Below are 20,150 nucleotides of genomic sequence, written 5' to 3'. Positions count from 1 at the left end.
TTTCAAGCAGAACTAAAAGAATAAGAGCACACAGAAAACGTTTGCACCAGACCTTGGCGCCTGGGATTCCGTCCTGTCCTGGGATGCCAACATCTCCCTATTGACAGCACAACACACAGCAGCTATATTCAGTGGGCTTTTTGTAAAGATTTGAACTGAAGTTTAAGGACTTGAGATTCAAAATGGCACATTTACAGTGCATGTTCTGTTTCCATTCCTAAAATGGAAATAAACTTTAAAGACATAATCGCTTCTACTGTTAACTTGTCCATGTTTGCAAGGGGTCCACTAAGTCTCTTAACTATGGGTCATGTTTTGTTACTCGCGTACTGCGTTCGGCGAGAATGCGTGCTTTTCAACAACACTCCCATTCGAAATGTGTCACCAAGGATACCTACTAAGAAAGAATGGGAGTCAAAACATGGGCCGTAGTTAAAAAGCTAAACTAACAGTTGTTTTGACAAAAATACTGTTCACAGTTGATCAGATGCGGAGAACAGCTTTGGAATATTTGGAAAACATTTTGAAATTCACACACAGAAAAAAAATCTTCACTCACATATGGAGTAGAATAGAAATATCCTTTATTTTCCCTCAGTCGGAAAATTCAGGTAAATTAAAGACAACATCTGTTCTATTTACCATTTATTTTGCCTACTTGATGTTTTGAGATAACAGTTAAAACTGATGGCATGCATTAGGTTGCAGATTTATTTCTCTACTTGTTTCGGTTGTATCTGTATACCAATCTGGTCTTACCTCCAGTAGCAGGCTACCTTACTGTAAAAAACATAGCCAGGCTGCTTGGTATTGACACAGTGTACCTTTTAATGCAAAATGAGATTATTCATAAACTACACTTAATACGGAAAAGGAGACAGCGACTCTGTGCAACACACATTGGTATGTAGAATGTTTTAATTTGCATATGTTCAACATCCCTGAGTGTAACAGAAACGGGTAGTTATACAATGCGTATTTAGTGTGTTTTTACAAACATAAATAATGTTTATATGGAATGTTCTTCCTCTTTGCCACCATACTTGCTGCTTGGACCAGCCCACAGTGACATTACGGTTCACGCAGAAGAACCAAGTACTATGCGGTGCCCGAGTTGAACCAGAGTTCACACTCTGGAACCTCTTTTCGTTGGTGGAAACACGTGTCACCGGTTCAAAATCACTTTTGGGAACTGTAACGGGTTCCAAACTGCGTTGTTGGGAAAGGTGGCACAGAGACCTTGCAGTGACTTCAATTCATTGCTACAACCTAAACCTAACCCCTACCAGTATCAGTGGTGATTGCTCTAAGACTGCAAGGGAAGCTCAGCTTCCCCTAAAATGTCAAAAAATAAGTGATCAAATATATACTGTTGTGTATACATGTCATTGACTAAATATGCGCTACAACGCGCTCAACTTTTGTTCAGAATCAGTTTCTTATCACTGGTAATGACGTGGTTTTCCTCTCACTCATTCCCATAGCTTCACAGCGCTTTAAACAGTGAGTTCAATAGTGAAGCAAAAATGCTGGGCTTTGTCTCGCCCATCGGACGCTCAGCGTCTCTGGGGGTCTATGGGGCAGTGGGCTGGCCTCGGATGGCCCGGACGCTCAGCTTCTGCATGATGATTGGATGATCTGTGTGAGGCTCTTTTTGATTGACAGCGAAATGAGCGAATCTGCGATCTTGAAATTGAGCTTCCCCTCCTTGAAAGACCAGCATCCGCCACTGACCAGTAAATACCTTACCCTACACCTAAACTCAATTCATACCTTAGTCCTAAACCTAACCATTAACCCATAAAACCCATTTCCATTTGTATGGACCAGGCAAAATGTCCACACAGTGGTGAATGTCCACACAATGTTGGTGTCCTGTCAGGGATTGATCCACACAATGTTACATATAAATGGGCTCACACACAAACAAACCACACACATATACACACATACACACACACCCACACACACGAGCCACTAAGATCTTCCATTAGAAGGGGAATTTGTCTTTTCTGCATAAAGCATTTTTGCATAAAGCATTGCATTTTACAACCCCTTTTCATCCTACTCATCCTCCTTACTACTTTGACAATCCTTACTTCATAGTCGTGTAGCTCTATTTAATTAACCTTAGTAATTTATAGCAATTAAATTCAAATTAAATAGTTTTTTCTGTTGCTAACTATATGTGGCTCCTCGGTTTTACAAATCACCTATTGAAAATAACTCCTACTCAGGTTCTTCTCTTTTTAAGACAATAACCAAAAGGTTACCCTAGATGGAGCTCATTTTTCGGATCCATCTGTTGTCTCATCCTCTCCTCTCCTAGACTACACTAGTGAACACATATTGGTAGGGCATGGTTCTTGCTAATGTGACCCTGAACATAGTCAATTTGTTTGGTACAATTAATAAATACAGGTCCTTCTCAAAAAATGTGCATATTGTGATAAAGTTCATTATTTTCCATAATGTCATGATGAAAATTTAACATTCATATATTTTAGATTCATTGCACACTAACTGAAATATTTCAGGTCTTTTATTGTCTTAATACGGATGATTTTGGCATACAGCTCATGAAAACCCAAAATTCCTATCGCACAAAATTAGCATATCATTAAAAGGGTCTCTAAACGAGCTATGAACCTAATCATCTGAATCAACGAGTTAACTCTAAACACCTGCAAAAGATTCCTGAGGCCTTTAAAACTCCCAGCCTGGTTCATCACTCAAAACCCCAATCATGTGTAAGACTGCCGACCTGACTGCTGTCCAGAAGGCCACTATTGACACCCTCAAGCAAGAGGGTAAGACACAGAAAGAAATTTCTGAACGAATAGGCTGTTCCCAGAGTGCTGTATCAAGGCACCTCAGTGGGAAGTCTGTGGGAAGGAAAAAGTGTGGCAGAAAACGCTGCACAACGAGAAGAGGTGACCGGACCCTGAGGAAGATTGTGGAGAAGGGCCGATTCCAGACCTTGGGGGACCTGCGGAAGCAGTGGACTGAGTCTGGAGTAGAAACATACAGAGCCACCGTGCACAGGCGTGTGCAGGAAATGGGCTACAGGTGCCGCATTCCCCAGGTCAAGCCACTTTTGAACCAGAAACAGCGGCAGAAGCGCCTGACCTGGGCTACAGAGAAGCAGCACTGGACTGTTGCTCAGTGGTCCAAAGTACTTTTTTCGGATGAAAGCAAATTCTGCATGTCATTCGGAAATCAAGGTGCCAGAGTCTGGAGGAAGACTGGGGAGAAGGAAATGCCAAAATGCCAGAAGTCCAGTGTCAAGTACCCACAGTCAGTGATGGTCTGGGGTGCCGTGTCAGCTGCTGGTGTTGGTCCACTGTGTTTTATCAAGGGCAGGGTCAATGCAGCTAGCTATCAGGAGATTTTGGAGCACTTCATGCTTCCATCTGCTGAAAAGCTTTATGGAGATGAAGATTTCATTTTTCAGCACGACCTGGCACCTGCTCACAGTGCCAAAACCACTGGTAAATGGTTTACTGACCATGGTATCACTGTGCTCAATTGGCCTGCCAACTCTCCTGACCTGAACCCCATAGAGAATCTGTGGGATATTGTGAAGAGAACGTTGAGAGACTCAAGACCCAACACTCTGGATGAGCTAAAGGCCGCTATCGAAGCATCCTGGGCCTCCATAAGACCTCAGCAGTGCCACAGGCTGATTGCCTCCATGCCACGCCGCATTGAAGCAGTCATTTCTGCAAAAGGATTCCCGACCAAGTATTGAGTGCATAACTGTACATGATTATTTGAAGCTGACGTTTTTTGTATTAAAAACACTTTTCTTTTATTGGTCGGATGAAATATGCTAATTTTGTGAGATAGGAATTTTGGGTTTTCATGAGCTGTATGCCAAAATCATCCGTATTAAGACAATAAAAGACCTGAAATATTTCAGTTAGTGTGCAATGAATCTAAAATATATAAATGTTAAATTTTCATCATGACATTATGGAAAATAATGAACTTTATCACAATATGCTAATGTTTTGAGAAGGACCTGTACAATTAAGTGTAAAAGTCCTTAAAATAAAAGAATACAAAATTTAACAAAGTTAACCAATAGATAGGTAGTCACTGTTTGGTTCTTGGGTATTAGTAAATGTGGAAATCCAATTCCATCTGGTTCTGTTGGTGTAAAGCTTCAATCTCACTGCTCAAAGCGGTGAAACTGACCTCAGTGCATCTGTTGCTCAAACTTATTAACCTCCTGACCTTTGCAAACATACCACATCATAACCTTTTCTGGAGAAGTGGCTACTTCTAAAGACAGACAGGCCGCTTTAATCAAGTGGGGGGGAGGTTAGAAAATAGCTCTGAATTAGTCAAACCTCAAGAAAATGCTAAGGTAGCATTAAGCTATTTTATTTCATCGCCATAAATAAAATGTTCGCTGATGTTATTCCTGTGTTTCTCATCCTTGTTTTCATTTTTAACCCAGTGCCTTAATTTAATGAAGCCTTGTGGTAAAGATCAGTGTGCATGATTCATGTGCTCTTCTCCCCACCACCACCACAGCAGTGATGATACTTCATCAGACCACATATGGGAGTCATTGACATAATGATGATGCTGTACTGCAACAACTATGATGGAGTCTGATTAAAAACTAATGCTGATAAGGTTTGCCTTACAGATTGCATCCCCCCCTCCCTTTCAGTGGGTATCGCTGTCAGATCAATATGATGTCTGACAGTCAACCAGCATAGCGATCGGGCTTTGACTGCCTCAGAGTTCAACTTTCTGCATGAATGAGACTTACATACCATAACAGACTGTTTTATAGATGAATTGCACAGCTCTAGAGTTCTATTTCATGGCTGCTGGCAAACCCAACTCATTTCACAAGTGTGGAATTAAGCCTCCGGCTTTAGCTGTTTCCAGGGTTTGTATGCCTTTCACACTGAAATTAAGCTTCTTTACTATTATAGCCACAAAGGCCTCTGCTCTTACTTTGTTACCAATGTGTGCTTGAGATTTAAAAGATGGCCCTGCTCACATCACCTCCTCATGAATTCCCATCACTTAAACTATTGTTTATTTTGGTGTTTCTGTTTTCCCAGTTTTGTGAAACACCTGCACTGCGTCTCCTTTACTTGAAAGCGAATTACAGAAATGATCTCAGCATGTGAACAGATTCACAGGCTTCCAAGACAAGACTCTGTGGTTGGGATTTGTAGATGCAGCCCAGGGGTATTCTCCTAAATAGAAAAATTGTTTAAAATAGTCAAAATCCATGTCAGAGCCCTTCTAATATGAGTAGAGCTCCACGTGGCCGATCATACAGGCATTTTTTTTGCCAAGAATCCATGCTGTACATGAGGATTTTCAGACAAAAAACAAAAAAGTTGTAACAAAAAAGTTATATATGATACAAAATTAGTTGAATTTACAGGGAAGCCTTTAGTTTCTAGCTTTGTAAAACATGCTGAAACAAATGTAATCATAGCCACAATTTCTTTTTTCAAATCAAGTAGAGAGAAAATGTAAAAAGAAAAAATGATCGACTAACCTTGTAATTTGCATTGCTAAAATAAGGAACTCCTTTAAGAAGCTAAGTGAACATGTTAACTTGTTAAATAAAATAGTTTTCTTTCTTAGTTATTTTCCTCTTTTATTCTCTCAATACTACATCCTTTTCAAAGCGCTTATGTACATTTTATTGCAGACCTCATGTGTATCTAAAACCTTTAAGGCCCTAGCTATGCTACTCAAAATATGTTATTTGAACTGACTGTTGTTTCTATATTTTTGATCTCTCTGTAAAGTCTTTGAGAATCTTATTAAAACATTATGCAACACGTATTTTACATTAACAACATCAACTTTCAAATGAAGTGTGGCTAAAGCACCACATTGCTAAAGATTCAAAAAACATGAGTGCTTGCTGCTGGCTGGGGGACCTCTTACCGGGTAAGTTTGTCCCATCTTGGTGTGGGGTCAGGGGTTCCATTATGGGCACGATGCTCGATGCTGTCTGTCCTGTTGCGCCTGTGAGCAGAGGCTGGGGTGGCGTTGCGCGCGGCCCTTGCCTTGCCATCTCGGCGTGCTGTGTGGTAGGGGGCAGGATGCAGCGGGGATGCTTGGAGCGGGGCTGTGTGGGGAGCTTGCGCTGTGTGGGTGTACCTTCGTCAGCTTTTTGGGGATGGAGCTTATCGGTGGGGGTGTTCTCCTGTGCGGAGGGGATTCATGGCGTTTGGGTTCGGGGCATGTGTTCGATATCTGTGTCTGCGTTGGGGATGGCCCTGTGGGGAAATTTATGTTAGGGTTCATGAGGGGTGGAGGGTTCATGGGGTTTAGATCAGAATTCATTGGGGGGTTGGGGCAGTTTCATCCTGTGGTGTCTCTGGTTGGTGGGCTTGTTTGGAGCAGGTAGACCCCTCTTTTGTACATGGCCCCATCTCCGGATGAGGATGGGGTTGTTGAGAACTGGGGTCAGGGCGGGAGGTCGGGGTCTGGGCAGGGGTTGTTTGCGTTCGGGCGGTGCCGGCACTAGTCTGGGCTGGTGCTGGGGTGGTCTGCCTGTCTCCACCCCGGAGGGAAGGGGACCATCTCCTGGGTCCAGGGGCTATCTGCCCTTATGGGTTTTCAGCACCTGGACCTGGGAGTACAGAGTATGTATGGGGAGTGTGAGTGAGTGTATGACATCAATTGCTGTGTGTCTTTACGTTGGGTGCGTGGGTGTGAGTGTTTTTTATTTGTACGCATCAGGGTGGGAATGTGCGATTGTGACTGTGTGTCCCTGTTTTTGTGCCAGGTTAGCTCCCTCTTCTGGATCAGTTTAGGCCCTCCCATCAAATGTGGGGCCTCTTTCCTCCACGCCACACTACCTGCCGGTGGCTGGTGTCTCTGTAGTTGTGGTTCTCGGTGTCTGCACCTGGGTGCTTTGGTATGTGCCGGCTCACTTCCTGTGGCTGCTTGCTGGGGCCTGGGCCCTGTCAGGCCTCTGCTTGGGGAGAGATGTGTCCCGCGGTGTCGGATCTCTGGGTCCATGGCTGGATCTACTCTGGCATAGACGGGTGCTGGCGGGGCCTGTGGGCTTGTCGCTGCAGCTCCCTAGAGCTTCTGCACTGGGGCTGCTGGGTAGTTCCCCTGCTCTTCTCTGGGGGGGGTTGCGGTAGACCCGGCAGTGGTTCTCTTGAGGTACCTGTGTTCTGGGGGCCTTTCGATGTATGTGGCTCGGATTTCCTCCGTGTCTGTCTCAGGTCCAGGGGGCAGGTCTGTTGCTCCTCACACTTGCTATTGCATATTTGTATGGAGAAACCTTGTATACACAAGCGTGCTTACACTCACAGGTGTTTAAATTCAGATGTTAACAGATACACAAATGTTCTATATTGAGCAGCAGTTACCACTAAATACATCTTGAATTCATGTGGCCTTCTTGTGACCTTTTTGGTAACAATAATGTAATATATACGTTTCTGTAGGTGAAGAAGCAAGCAGGGTGTTATCTTGTAATCTCTTCATCCTTCTTTCTCTCCTCCATTCTTTTATTTTTCTCTCCCTTATTCCTTTTTGCCCCACCTCTCTCTCTTTAGTGCTTCTTATTTTTTTCATTTTCGTTTCCGTCTCCATAACAATGGAAATAATACCAAAGCAGTTTCTAATGGCATTTTCTTTTTTTTTTTCAAATAAATATCAAGCAGAGCATTAAAGCATTAGCCGTAATGCTCCACTTGTGAAAGTAAATCTGTTGGGCATCTTCTTGGCACTCAGACAACAATTCTGAGTGCTACTCTGGCAGACAGGACACAGGTATAAAAAAAAAAGATTCAAAAGACATCTTCAAAAAAACTGCAGTTCCATTCTTTTTTGGTAGTATTTACAATTTCCTCTTAAATAACTTAATAACTTCTTGACACATTGGCACACCAGCAACCAATGTTTTAAAAAAGTTCCTATTTTTAAAGCTTAATTTTATAAAGCTCAGTTCTTCGCACCAAAAACTCTGTTTGGTTTTTTACAGGGGGGTGCATGCACAGCATAAAATCTCCATTTTGGAAAATATATGTGTTAGTGTGAACATCTGTGTTTTGTTTTTGACATGTTTATAAAATCTGGCTGAAGATCAAACATACTGTACTATCAGAAATGTAGAAAGGTAATCCTGGAACTTCATTTACTAAATGTTATATATCTCTCTAAAACATACAAAAATAAGGCAGATCAGCATTTGTTTCCTGGCAGTATAAAGAAAAGAAAGAAAACATACATTACATCATCATACAGTGTACTGTTTCTCTAGATGTGAGCGCTCACCTTCAGTCCATTAATACCAGGGATACCAGGAGGCCCGAGTGAACCCTGGCAAGTAAAAACAAAGGCTTATTGGCTTTTTTTAGATATATTTTTATCAATGCATCCAGCAATACAAACTTTATTTTAAATCTTTGCACCTTTAGATACAACAAGAATTTGCTTTTAGTCAAAATTAGACTTAATGATGCTCAATCAGTTGTATTTTCCTAGTTTTCTTTATCATCCACAGGTAATGCTGGAATGACATAAGGGATATCTTCTTAAACAGCTGCTTATGCTTAGGTGTTAAATGTTGGGTGCTGAGATGTTTATCCCCAGATAGATTGTTTTTTATGAATCCATAACAACTTCATGACGAGTTTAATTTTCGACATCTCAGTTTCTCGGAAGGTGGCATTCTGCAAATGAAAAGCATCTAGGGGCACCAATATAATGCTTTCAAAGCAACACACCTAGTGCTCAATTTACATCTTTTCTATATCGCTTTAGGTTCCCAAACTAAGAGAACCAATCAGTCTAAGATCCTTGAATCAACCATCAGCTTGAGGTATCTTTACTACTTCAGGGTCTTGTTGGTCTGGAAAATTTGAGGAGAAAATTTCAGACAATACAATGACCCTAAGCACCAAAATTAGCAATACATAGGGTTCAGCGACATCTAGTAAAAAAGCAAACTAAACCAAACTGATGATGCTGCAGAAGATATAAAGAGTCCTGTCACAAATAAAACACCCCTAAAGATCCCTCTCACTCCTACACTCTGTAACCTCAAACAATGATATGAAGCAGCTAAGTCAGACTTCCGATTTTAACCTAATTTAGATGCTTCAGCCTTATGTCAAGAGGGGGCTTTCGAGTTGATAACGTCTCTGAAAAATGTATAAACTCAAATAGCCTTGTCAGGAGGAATCCTCCAAAATTCCTCCTCCTGACTGAGCAAGTCTCATCAGCAGTAACAGGAAACGTCTGAGGGAGATTCCAATAAAGTTAAATATGTTTTCCAGCTTGCTGTCTGTTTGAGTGATCACTCAATTAGTTTTAATAAAGACAAGAAAAGTACAAATGTTTGTAGGTTATTAGCTTTGTTAGATTGATCTTGTCCACAGTTCTGACTTTGAGGAAAGTCAGTACATCTGTGCTTTTACTTACTAAAATGTTATTAATCTCTTTATGAAGTTTCTTTCACATCTTACTGGGTTTTATGTCAGCTATTTTCTGATAAAAATGCCTTATTGTTATTCTAGTTATAAATTTTGGAGAGCAGGAACAATAAAAGGGAGTCTTTGAATTTTTTTCTTGCGTTTTCTTTCCCCTAAAAGTACTGAGTAAACATGACTCATGCCGGGTGTTTTATCATTTAATGGCAACCAAACAGCCACCGAGGTGATGAAACCTGATCGGGGTCTCCATGTGGCCCCTTTGCCAAACAGCAGAAGATCTAATTGAGCAGCCTAGGGGTCTGGATTATGAGTCATTAACGTGGCGGTGGATCATCTTTGACCCCTCCACGTACACACCCCCACCTCGTCGACAGATGACGGCGCAGACAGGAAATGTCTGATTGGGTTACACTGAACAAACACTGGCAGCTACCTGATCGCTGGATACGGCCTCCATCTGTTTCCCACATCAGTCTGTATCGGAGCACTTAACTCCAGGTTTTCTGTTCTCCATCTCTCATTCGTCTCTTTTGCCCTTTTCTCCTCATGTTTACTTGACCTGACTGTGGCTCTTCTGTCTCTAGTCACCAGGTAAATATACTAAACACCCAACATATTTTTACAGCCACTTGTGTGACCTGAACCTAGTTACCGTCAAATCAAAAACATTATTCTAAAGCAAGAAAAACCTTTTGGTTTATGTCAGAAATCTACTTTAGGGTGAAGTGTAGTTTGAGTGCCTGATACATCTTGAACTATTTAAATTTTGTCATGTTACAACTACAGACTAGAATTTTACTTTACTCTAAATATATAGTGCAGCCAACTGCTTTCAGACACAGTCAGTCAACTGATTAGAAAAATGAGTCCACATATGTGTAATTTAACCTTAGTATAAATCCAGTTGTTCTGTGAAGGCTTTCGAGGTTTGTCAGAAAACATTAGTGAACAAAACGGCATCATGAGGACCAAGGAACACAACAGACAGGTGAGAAATAAAGTTTTGGAGAAGTTTAAAGCAGAGTTGGGTCATAAAACTATTTCCCAAATTTTGAATATCTCACAGATCACTGTTTAATCCACCATCTGGATAAGGAGGAGTGTGGCTCAATAGCCAACCTACCAACAGATGGTCATCTGCCAAAACTGGAAAGGTGGGCGAGTAGAGCATTAATTAGCGAAGCAGCCAAGAGGGCCAATCTGGAGGGGCTTCAGAGATCTAGAGCTCAGGTGGGAAAGTCTATCAACAACTACTTGTCATGCTCTCCACAAGCTTTGTGGAAGAGTGGCAATAAGTAAGTAAGAAATAAGTTGTTGAAAGAAGGCCAAGAGAAGTCTTATTTGGAATCTGCCATAAACCAAAGGTGGTCTGGTTATGTGCAGCAGATTATTTTTTAATTATTCTTGCAAAGTCCAAATTTGGACTGGACATCACCATGAACATACCAATTACACAGTGAAACACCGTGATGGCAATGTCATACTGTGGGGATGCTTTTCTTCAGCAGGGACAAGGAAGCTGGTCAGAATTTATGGAAAGATGGGGATAAATACAGTTCAATCCTGAAAAAAACCCTGTTAAAGGCTGCAAAAGATTTAAGGCTAGGGGGAACATTTTATTTGCAGTTGGACAGCAACCCCAAATATACAGCCAGAGCTACAATAGACTGATTTAGATCCCAGCATATTCATGTATTACATGGCCCATTTAAAATCTAGACTTAAATCCAAATGAGAATCTTTTGCAAGAAGCTCTTCAATTTTACTCAGCTTGAACTTATTTGCAAAGAAAAATGGGCAAAAACTTCAGTCTCTAGACTTGGAAAGTTGGTGGACACATGAAGTTATAATTGTAAGGTCTAAAAGGTACTGATCCATGGGCACAAAATAAAAAAGAATACCATACAGAGTTGTATCTATGAACACCTACTATTTTTATCTGCAAAAATTGGAAAAAAAATTTTTTCTTCAACTTCATAGCTATGCACAACTTTGTGGTCATCAATCACATGAATCCCAGTAAAGTTGTTGATGTTTGTGGTTGCCAAGGGAGAAAGTGTGAAACGTTAAAGGGGTAAGAGTACTTTTGCAAGGCAATCCAAATAAGGCAGCTGAACCCCAATTTTTAAATAAGTAAGAATGATCTAAAGAATAAGTAAGTGATTTTTAATAACTTACCTTTGGCCCTTGAGGGCCCTCAAGTCCCTGTAAAAGATAAGGGAGACAGAAAGAGATTGAGTAGAAGAAAAATACAGCAAAGAAAAAAAATTAGCCATGTTCAGATTAAATAATGCGCTCCTCAAAGCCAGCAGCGAGACTGGCAAACTCATGGGAGGATTTCATGCAGTGAGCATACGCCCTGCAGGCAGAACTGAATCACAATCAACCCCTTGTTTCATTTCTCCGGCAAAGACTGAAAATTGTCTCACTCTGAGCCTTTCTTGTCATGGAATTGCAACCTAAATTCGAATCCCTAATGAGACCATGGATTACTAAAACTCTTAGGGTTTTATCTTTTATGACAATCTCCGTCTTTGTTCATTTTAGAAACAAGAAAAACGTGCCTCGTTTTGGCCGCTCCACACTCCCAGTGGAGAGGCCAAGACAAGGGAAAAGTTCATTACCTAAATGGGCCAATATTTGGAAACCCTTACAGAGATAATAAGTTAGAAAGCGCAAAAAATGGGCGCCACGTTTCTGAGATGTAAATCTGTGATGAATGTGTTTGGAATAGTGCCATTCATTGCTGTTAAACAGGAAGCCATGTTAGATCGTCAGCCTTCTCCTGAGTTTTGTTGTAAAAAGAAGACTGAACACTTGCCGTATCAAAGCAGTTCATTAACACCTTTTAGTTCTGGCTGCGATGACACTCCTTATCTGCCAGTTTTCTGCTCACTTTGGGCATGCGAAACTGTGCCATTTGGCACTTTGTTTGTAGCTCAGTTAAGCCCAGATGGACCCTTTGCCCCACAAGCCCTCAACAGCAGCAGCGTTTTAGCTCTTGTTTGCATTGATGCAGTATAAATGTCAAAAAGATATGGTCCCCGACTGAGTTTAAAACTCTGGTGTGCCTGTATAACGAGAAAAAGTTCCCAATGAGGTAATATTAAAGTTGAAAAGTTTGTCTGTCAGTGCATATGTCTGTGCAAATCAAGCATGGTTTGGTTGGCGCCAAGTTATGACTTAATAATGATTGGCTTTCTGGGAAGGAGCTGCTTGTTGGATCACTTCTTGTTAAGTTTTTGTTGATGAAGCAAAGCGTTCATCACATAGCTCAAGGTATCCCATTTTCTCATTTACATTTTCCCCAACATTCGCCCTTTAAAGTCTTGTTAGCAGCAAGTTCTCACATACACAGGCAAGGCCCGCTCAGTTGCAGCTCTTTTATTGTGCATTCCACCTACACCTATAACAAAAACCTTAGTAAAGAGCTTTCATTACTCTATCCAGCCAAGAGAATAAAGGTTTTCCTCCTCCTTGATTTTAAATGATTTTGTTTGCTAACCTCAGTAGGGCTTGGTAAACATCTTTATGACCCAGTAGGTATGTGGGAGCCTGTACCACTTGCCTGAGTGCTAATTAACTTGGCTACATCTGAGAGCACTCAAGAGTTAGAAGGAGGAAAGGGGATTTTTCAGAAAGTCAAGTGCCCTCAAGGAAGTCCGGATTCTTTTCAAATCAAGGTAGAGCTCAAATTATGTTTGGTAGTAGCAGTAATCGAAGCTAAATGAAACTTTGAATAAAAGAATACTTTATTATTTAGTATCCTTAGCATTTTACACCTTAGCACCCTCATTGAGCAATCATAAAATGTACAACAGGATGCTTATTGTAGTCGAGCATCCGAGCACATATACAAAGCACTGAATGTTTCGTACTTCCATTCATGGCTTTGGAATTGGCAGACAATGAGGCATTCGCCAGGTCATTTCCCACTCTTGACCTCTGCAGCACTTAAATCCTCTGCTTATGGAAAAACTGCACAGCAATTAAAGAAAAGAAAATTTCTGCTGATCACTGTCACTGAGCAAAGCTCCATCTTTGGGACTCTGGAGTGCAGCTCAGAGCTCTTGTCGATAGCATAGCTTAGTCTGAGTTATTGTTTTTTTTTTTAAAATGCACTTAGGTTCCACACACCAGCCACTTTGTTAGGACATCTTGCTAGTACTACGTTGGACCCGTTTTTGCCAACAGAGCTACCTCAATTCTTTATGTGTTAGATTCAGCAAGGTGTCTGAAACATTCCTCAGAGAATTTGGTCTATTGTGCATCAGCCTCACACAGCTGCAGCAGATATTTTTGCTACACATCCATGATGCAAAGCTTCTGTTCAACCACATCCCAAGGTGCTCTGCTGGATTGAGATCCAAGGACTGTGAGTACAGTGAACTCATTGTCATGTTCAGGAGACCAGTTTGAGATGATTTGAGCTTTGTGACATGGTGCCTAATCCAGCTAGAAGCAGGCATCAAAACATGGGTACATGAAGGGGTAGGCAAGGTCAACAACAGTTCTCAGTTAATCTGTGCTCAATTGGTGCTAAAGGGACCAAATATTTAAATTTGGAAGTCTGCCAAAAATATCCACCACACCATTACACCAAAAACAACTCGGACCACAGGCAAAGAGCATGATGGACCCATGCTTTTATGTTGTTCCTGCCAAATTCTGAATTTTGCAGCTAAAATTGAGTTTGAGTGGACCAGGAAACATTTTTACAATCTTTTATTGACCAATTTTGGTGAGTCTGTTTGAATTTTAGCCTCAGTTTCCTCTCCCAGATCAGTGGTGTCCAAGCTTCTAAAATCATTGTAGTCAAGAGTACCAAAAAAATAAAGAAATCGCATAAAATTATATTGAGACCATTTTTTTACCTGCCCAATAATAAACTTAGTATACAATATTTTAATCAATCAATGAAGTTGATCAGTTTTTTTTTGTACAAAAGGGATGTGTAAATCATTGCAGATCCAAAACTCTAAAAGGATTTTGCACGTTTGCTGTATTAAAAGAAAGGCATCCAGTTTGCAAACTCTTTTGGGCTGGATTCAACAAACATAGTCTATTTTCAGCAATAAGAACAGGATTTGGGTCACTCTTTCTTTCAAAACGCTTGATGTATTCAGCCAAGTTTAATTAATTAATCAAAGTCGGCTTTCCAGTAAAAATCACTGGATAGATGTGATCCTATTTACTATGAAAGCTTTATTATAAAACAAAAAACGGATATTTTATGTCATTTTCCACTGTAAGAACAATTTAATCAACCAGTGCTGGGGAGCCAAATTTGGTTTGTTCTAGAATAGAAGTTAGGGGCCACACAAAACCAGTCCAGGGGCCGCAATCGGTCCCCGAGGCGCACTTTAAACACTTTTGTCCCAGATGAAAAGAGGGGCACCAGGTATGATATTCTGCTGCTGTATCCCATCTGCTTCAAGGTTCTGCGTGTTGTGCTTTCACAGATGGTATTCTGCATACCTCGGCTGTAACAAGTAGTATGCCGTTTTATCCCCCCCAACCAGTCTGGTTTCTTGTTCTTTTATGATCTTTGTCATTAACAGGATATTTGCATTCATCAAACTGCTGCTCACTGGATATTTTCAGTTTTTCTACTCATTCTCTGTAAACTAGACTATTGATTGTGAGTAACAATCCCACAGGATCAGCAGTTTCTTCTACTTGGACCAGCCTGTTTGGCACCAACAAGAATGCCATATTTAATGCCACTTAAATCCCATTTTTTTCCTTATTCTGATGCTTGGTTTGAACTTAAGAAAGCTGTCCTCTGCAAGTCTAGATGTTTAAATGAACTGAGTTGTTGCCATGTGGTTTGCTGAACAACCAATTAAATACGTTGCCTTCAATGTAGGTTTATTTGGGATGAGGTGGAATGGTAGATTCACATCATGGATGTGCTGACAAATCTGTATAATCTTTGTGATGCTACAATGTCAATAATGACCATTATCTTAGAAGAATCTCTCCAACATCCTGGTGAATAAAAACCAATGAGAATTAAGACATCTCTTGGGGCAAAGTGACCAGTAAGTGTATGTGAAATATTAAATTACATGTTGCCTGTTACTTGATTATTAACATCTTGTTTTAGATAAACATTTAATGAAAAAGTAGTCAAAGAGATCAACAAATCAACAAAAGGCATTTCGGAAAAGTTACTTGTGCAATGTGGGTAAACTCTGGAATGATACAGGATGAAAGTGGGAATTAAACTGGAAATGATTCCAGAATGAAAATGGAGAAGGGCTTTTTTCCAGTTTTGGATGGAGACTTTTTAGGCTTTTTTAATCTTTTCCAAGCAAAATCCAAATGCAAATAATTACTTTGTTTAAGGCTGCAAGCCAACTCCAGGGAGTAGCTGAACACCTTTTTTAATTTAGCACAGAGAAAGCTTGTGGCACTGATCATTATTAACCTTTGAGTCCTGAAAATATTTCCTTTTCTTCGTTGTCATCTTGCCACCTCCCCTCCTCCTTCTCCTTGTTGCACCACAAGAGTTTAATCCCCCTAACCAGCACCACATGTCCTGAAAGGCTGCTGGAAAACTCTGGAATCTACTTTTGCCTCTTTAACAATAGCATCTACATTAAAAACTGTTTGCTGTGTCAAATTAGGTGCTTTGCTCCTAGAACACTGTGAAGGAGGCAAATGTTGAGTCTTGACCCCAGAATCCCTGCCTTGAGGAAAATGGTAAACGATCTTTTGGTCCCTTGCTCCAAATGCTTGAGAACATCTAATTCCTTAGATTTAAGGATACATCCGGAGTTTGTTCTTGAGTGACAACTTTGCTTTTATGTTCTCTCTGAAGTCGAAACAGACAGAAACAATAAGCTACAAGAATGTCTCCATCTATCCAAAATCTTATCTTCACTATTTGACCTAACATAGTAGCAAGCAATCAGCCTTTGGCTTAAAAAAAACCAGAGCTTCTGACATCGTAAATGTACTGTGTCGCATCTTTTTCTTTTCAACAACAGCTGGTTCGTGCTGATCTCCTGCTGATTTAGAGCAAGGGGGCCTGTTTTCAGATGATGACTTTATCCCTTGTTAAAAATACATCAGTGTCATGCTGCGTATTTACTCATGAAATGCTGTGCGTTATTTAAAGAGTAACAGTGAGAAGTGATTATTTCTATGCAGAGCTCTGCGAGAGGACATTTTGGAGAGGAACTCCAGCTGCTGCTTTCATAAACAGCTGTAAAAGCACTACAGACTTATGGAAGAACACCTGAGGCCCTGCACTTTAGCTTTTTACTCTCATGACTCACAAAAAATGTTGCTACCTTCACAGCTACTGTATGAACGCAGATAAGAATGGGTGGCAATAAAACATTAAAGGGTCACTGTCGAGTTTACCTAAAGGTCAGAGGTAATGTATTGCGAGATCAAAGGGCCCTTTCTCTCAGATCACTTTCCATTCTTGCCTTTGTAAAAATCCGACAGCAGCATGTGATTTTAAACAATTGTTCTCCTTTGATTTTTCTGGAGATTGCTTTGACCTTTTCAGCGTAGCTTTTATGAGGAGACTATAATCAAAAGCTTTATTAGCTTGAGTACTGCAACCAGCATCCACCTGCTGTCAGCTGGATAGTGGCTTGTCCCATATGTTTGGGTTTATGAGAGGAAACGTTTTACCAGTTGCCAAAACATTTATTTTTAACATTAACTAGGGCTCACTTTATTTCTAAGCTTTCATGTATAAAGTAGAGATGTTCCAATCAGGACTTTTTGCCCCCAATACTGATCTGAGTCATTTATGAAAAGGCATTTACAGAATCTGCGAAGCAGCCTAATACTACAATAAAATTTATCAAACTTATACGCTTTAAAATTATCACCAGTATTACATGGTCAATTAGTGTGATTGTGACCCACTTAACTCACTTAACAATGGTGTTCAGTTTGCTACAGGTTTGTTTTTTTAGACAGCGACAGATATTCTGTTCCAACCATAGTGTTTGCAGGTCATCCGTAACATGCTGTCTCAGCACAGTTAGGAAAGGTACTGCAATGCACAGACCATTTCAGATCATAGGTCCACAATAAACTAGCAACCATGAACGTCCCCGTTATAGATCACTTTGGCCGCTCACACGATTCTCCAAGATTACGAGCCTTGCATGCTTTCAGATAATACAGCCTTAGTTACAAAACCAAATGGGTGTATAAAAATGTATCTACGGAAGTACTCATGTAATGCTGAGCTTTGTGCCACAATCCTCATGCAGGAGAGCTGTCTAAATACATTTAGTGCTTGAAATACAAGCAATGTGGTGTGCCATCCTCAACATGTAAAAATTTGGATCAAATTCTCCTGATCAACCAATTTCCCACAACAGATGGAAACTGCTTTCGCTTTGTCCGACACAGGCTGACTGTTCCACTGCAGCTGTAGTCTTTGCTTTGTACTTTACTACAGAGGTTCCGCCATCTCACCTCACCTTTACTGTTCATGGTCGGTTTTATCACTACTTACTAAGTAGGACGTCAAACTCCTACTTTGTGTTGGGACCTTTCAGTTGATCTCGGGGCGTAATAAACATCTTACAAAAGGATGATATGAAAAAGTGGCTAAGCTGTCACCTAAAATAAAGGCATAATATTTTTTCTAAAGCAATATGACTTGACACAGAGAAAGTCTTCAACCTACCCATGTTTTGCGCTAGATGTTTTTATTCGGAGTAGTTTACCCAAGTCCTAGGCCAACCTTAACATATTTCCTCCTGCTGTTATATGATGCAATATTTGATAATGATTATTGATAATTCGGTTCTTAACTTGTTTCTATGTGGGTCTAGTTAATCATCTATAGAAAAAGACAAACAACTTTTCTTCTTTTTCAGAAACTTTGAACTTTTCTTTGCACTTCATAACATTTACTGGGCAGTGTTTCAGCAGTGTTCTACTTCTCAAACAGCTGTCTGAGCAGAGCAGGTCACATGACCCAGACAGCGAGGAAACCGAGACAGAAACTGCAACAGCCCGTAGCCTGTTTATCATCAGTGTTGTTGTAAAGGGTGAAAATCATTTACTATGCAAAAATACAGATTCAATAGCACCCCAGCTATCATATCCTAGATATTTTTTTGAACCAGATATGTTTTGAGAACCAAAAACGTTGTAATACCTATACAATGCCAACAGAGGGTGACAATGTTGACATTAACTAGATTAAACCCCAAGAGAAGAAGATGCTAAATTGTTGCCTTATAATCTCACCTTTGTGCTAGACTGAAGATTAATTAAAAAATTATTTAACTTGTGTTTTCTTGGACATGTTTCCTTTTCCTTTCATTTTATTCATTAACTGTTTGAGGTTTCATCTGTTTACTGGAAACAGAGATCCATATGAAGGGGTCTACTATGGTTGGGATTTCTGTCGCATAAAGCCAGGTAGCTAAGACATGGACCTTTAAATGTCTACACTTTTACAGGAACACATCATCTACTTAAATTGACCAAGAATATAATAAAAGAAAATGAAGTGTCAAATGTAGCTTATTCATTTGAGGAAAATAATAAATAACATTACTGTTTGTATTGACTTTTAATCATTTTGAGAATTTTCTGTAAAATGGGAATATTTCAAATCTTAAGCTACAGATGGATTCTGAATATCAGGGGCTGTGTGATATCAAAAAACAACTTAATCATTATACTACAGGCCCTTTGCTCTCTTTAACATTAGTCCCCACCGCTTTTCATGAGAATTAGGATCTCCGCTATTTAAAATGTACGTTAGGTGTGGGCATCAAAGGCAAGTAAAAGTCCATTAAACAGACCAAATATGTCACTAAAATGCAGAATGTGAATGCATGACATTTAAATTGAAATACTTTAACCTAAACATTGCATCCAGGCACCCCTTTGAGATTGATATATGTTATGGTGACTAATATTCAAAACGTTTTGCAGCTCTAGATACCATGTTAAGACAAAAAAGTGGCTTTCTCTTCCTCACTTAACAACTCACCTCATACATTGTTGCCTTATAAACTCACATTTGAGCTGGAAAACTTTCCTATCAAACAACTTCTTGTATGGTTATCTTGTTATGCATTTATGCTTAAGTTTGGTGTTCTGTTTTTCATGGCATGGCTCTTCTGCAACTTCCCCTACATTCTAGGCTGCCTTTTTCTAACTCATTATCTACACCTCTAAAGAAGAGCTAAATACAACTTGTTCGATCTAGCTATCAAATTTCAAGCTAATGATTGACGCTACTTTGCTAAGGTAAGCACAATAAGCTGTTGCACCAACCACATCAAAAAAAGGTCATTTTAGAAGGTAAAATAAGCACTCACCATGAGTCCAATTTCTCCTGGGTGGCCTGGATCACCCTAAAAAAGGTAAAAAATAATATTGGATAAATCAGAATTGCTCTTAAGTGAAAGTTGCCTGTATCACAGGACCCTTCCCTGTCTGACAACCTCATTCTGGTTTCTGCTTTCGTATCAAATCTCCTTTAGATCTTGGTATATTACTAAGAAACATGTCATTTTACATTCCATATAAAGCACTTCTTGCCTTTTCATCTAAGTACAACAATCAAAAGTAAAGAAAAGTAAAGATACCTAGGAGAGGAATAACTTCTTGGAAAAACTTGACCATTTTAGCAACTTCTACAGTATGAAGTAAAAAAAAAAATCTAAATCTGGATAATAATAAAACTATTCCCTCAGCGGA

General features: G+C 40.1%; 1 protein-coding gene across 13 annotated transcripts in view; it reads right to left on the bottom strand.

Moving 5' to 3' along the window:
- The window catches only part of LOC124880679 (collagen alpha-1(XXV) chain), a 255,026-nt gene that overhangs the window by 51,866 nt on the left and 183,010 nt on the right, over positions 1-20,150 (bottom strand). For 12 of the 13 annotated variants that reach the window (XM_047385935.1, XM_047385946.1, XM_047385936.1 and 9 more), the window contains 4 exons: positions 19,769-19,804; positions 11,625-11,651; positions 8,287-8,331; positions 53-97 (listed from right to left, as the gene is read on the bottom strand). In XM_047385935.1, the coding sequence (XP_047241891.1) occupies positions 53-97; positions 8,287-8,331; positions 11,625-11,651; positions 19,769-19,804 (153 nt within the window). The remainder of the gene's footprint in view (positions 1-52; positions 98-8,286; positions 8,332-11,624; positions 11,652-19,768; positions 19,805-20,150) is intronic. The other variant, XM_047385942.1, reaches the window with a different exon arrangement.

The sequence above is a fragment of the Girardinichthys multiradiatus genome, chromosome 14 (genome assembly GCF_021462225.1).
Source record: "Girardinichthys multiradiatus isolate DD_20200921_A chromosome 14, DD_fGirMul_XY1, whole genome shotgun sequence".
Lineage (NCBI taxonomy): Eukaryota > Metazoa > Chordata > Actinopteri > Cyprinodontiformes > Goodeidae > Girardinichthys > Girardinichthys multiradiatus.
This window is presented reverse-complemented; position numbering and strand designations above follow the sequence as displayed.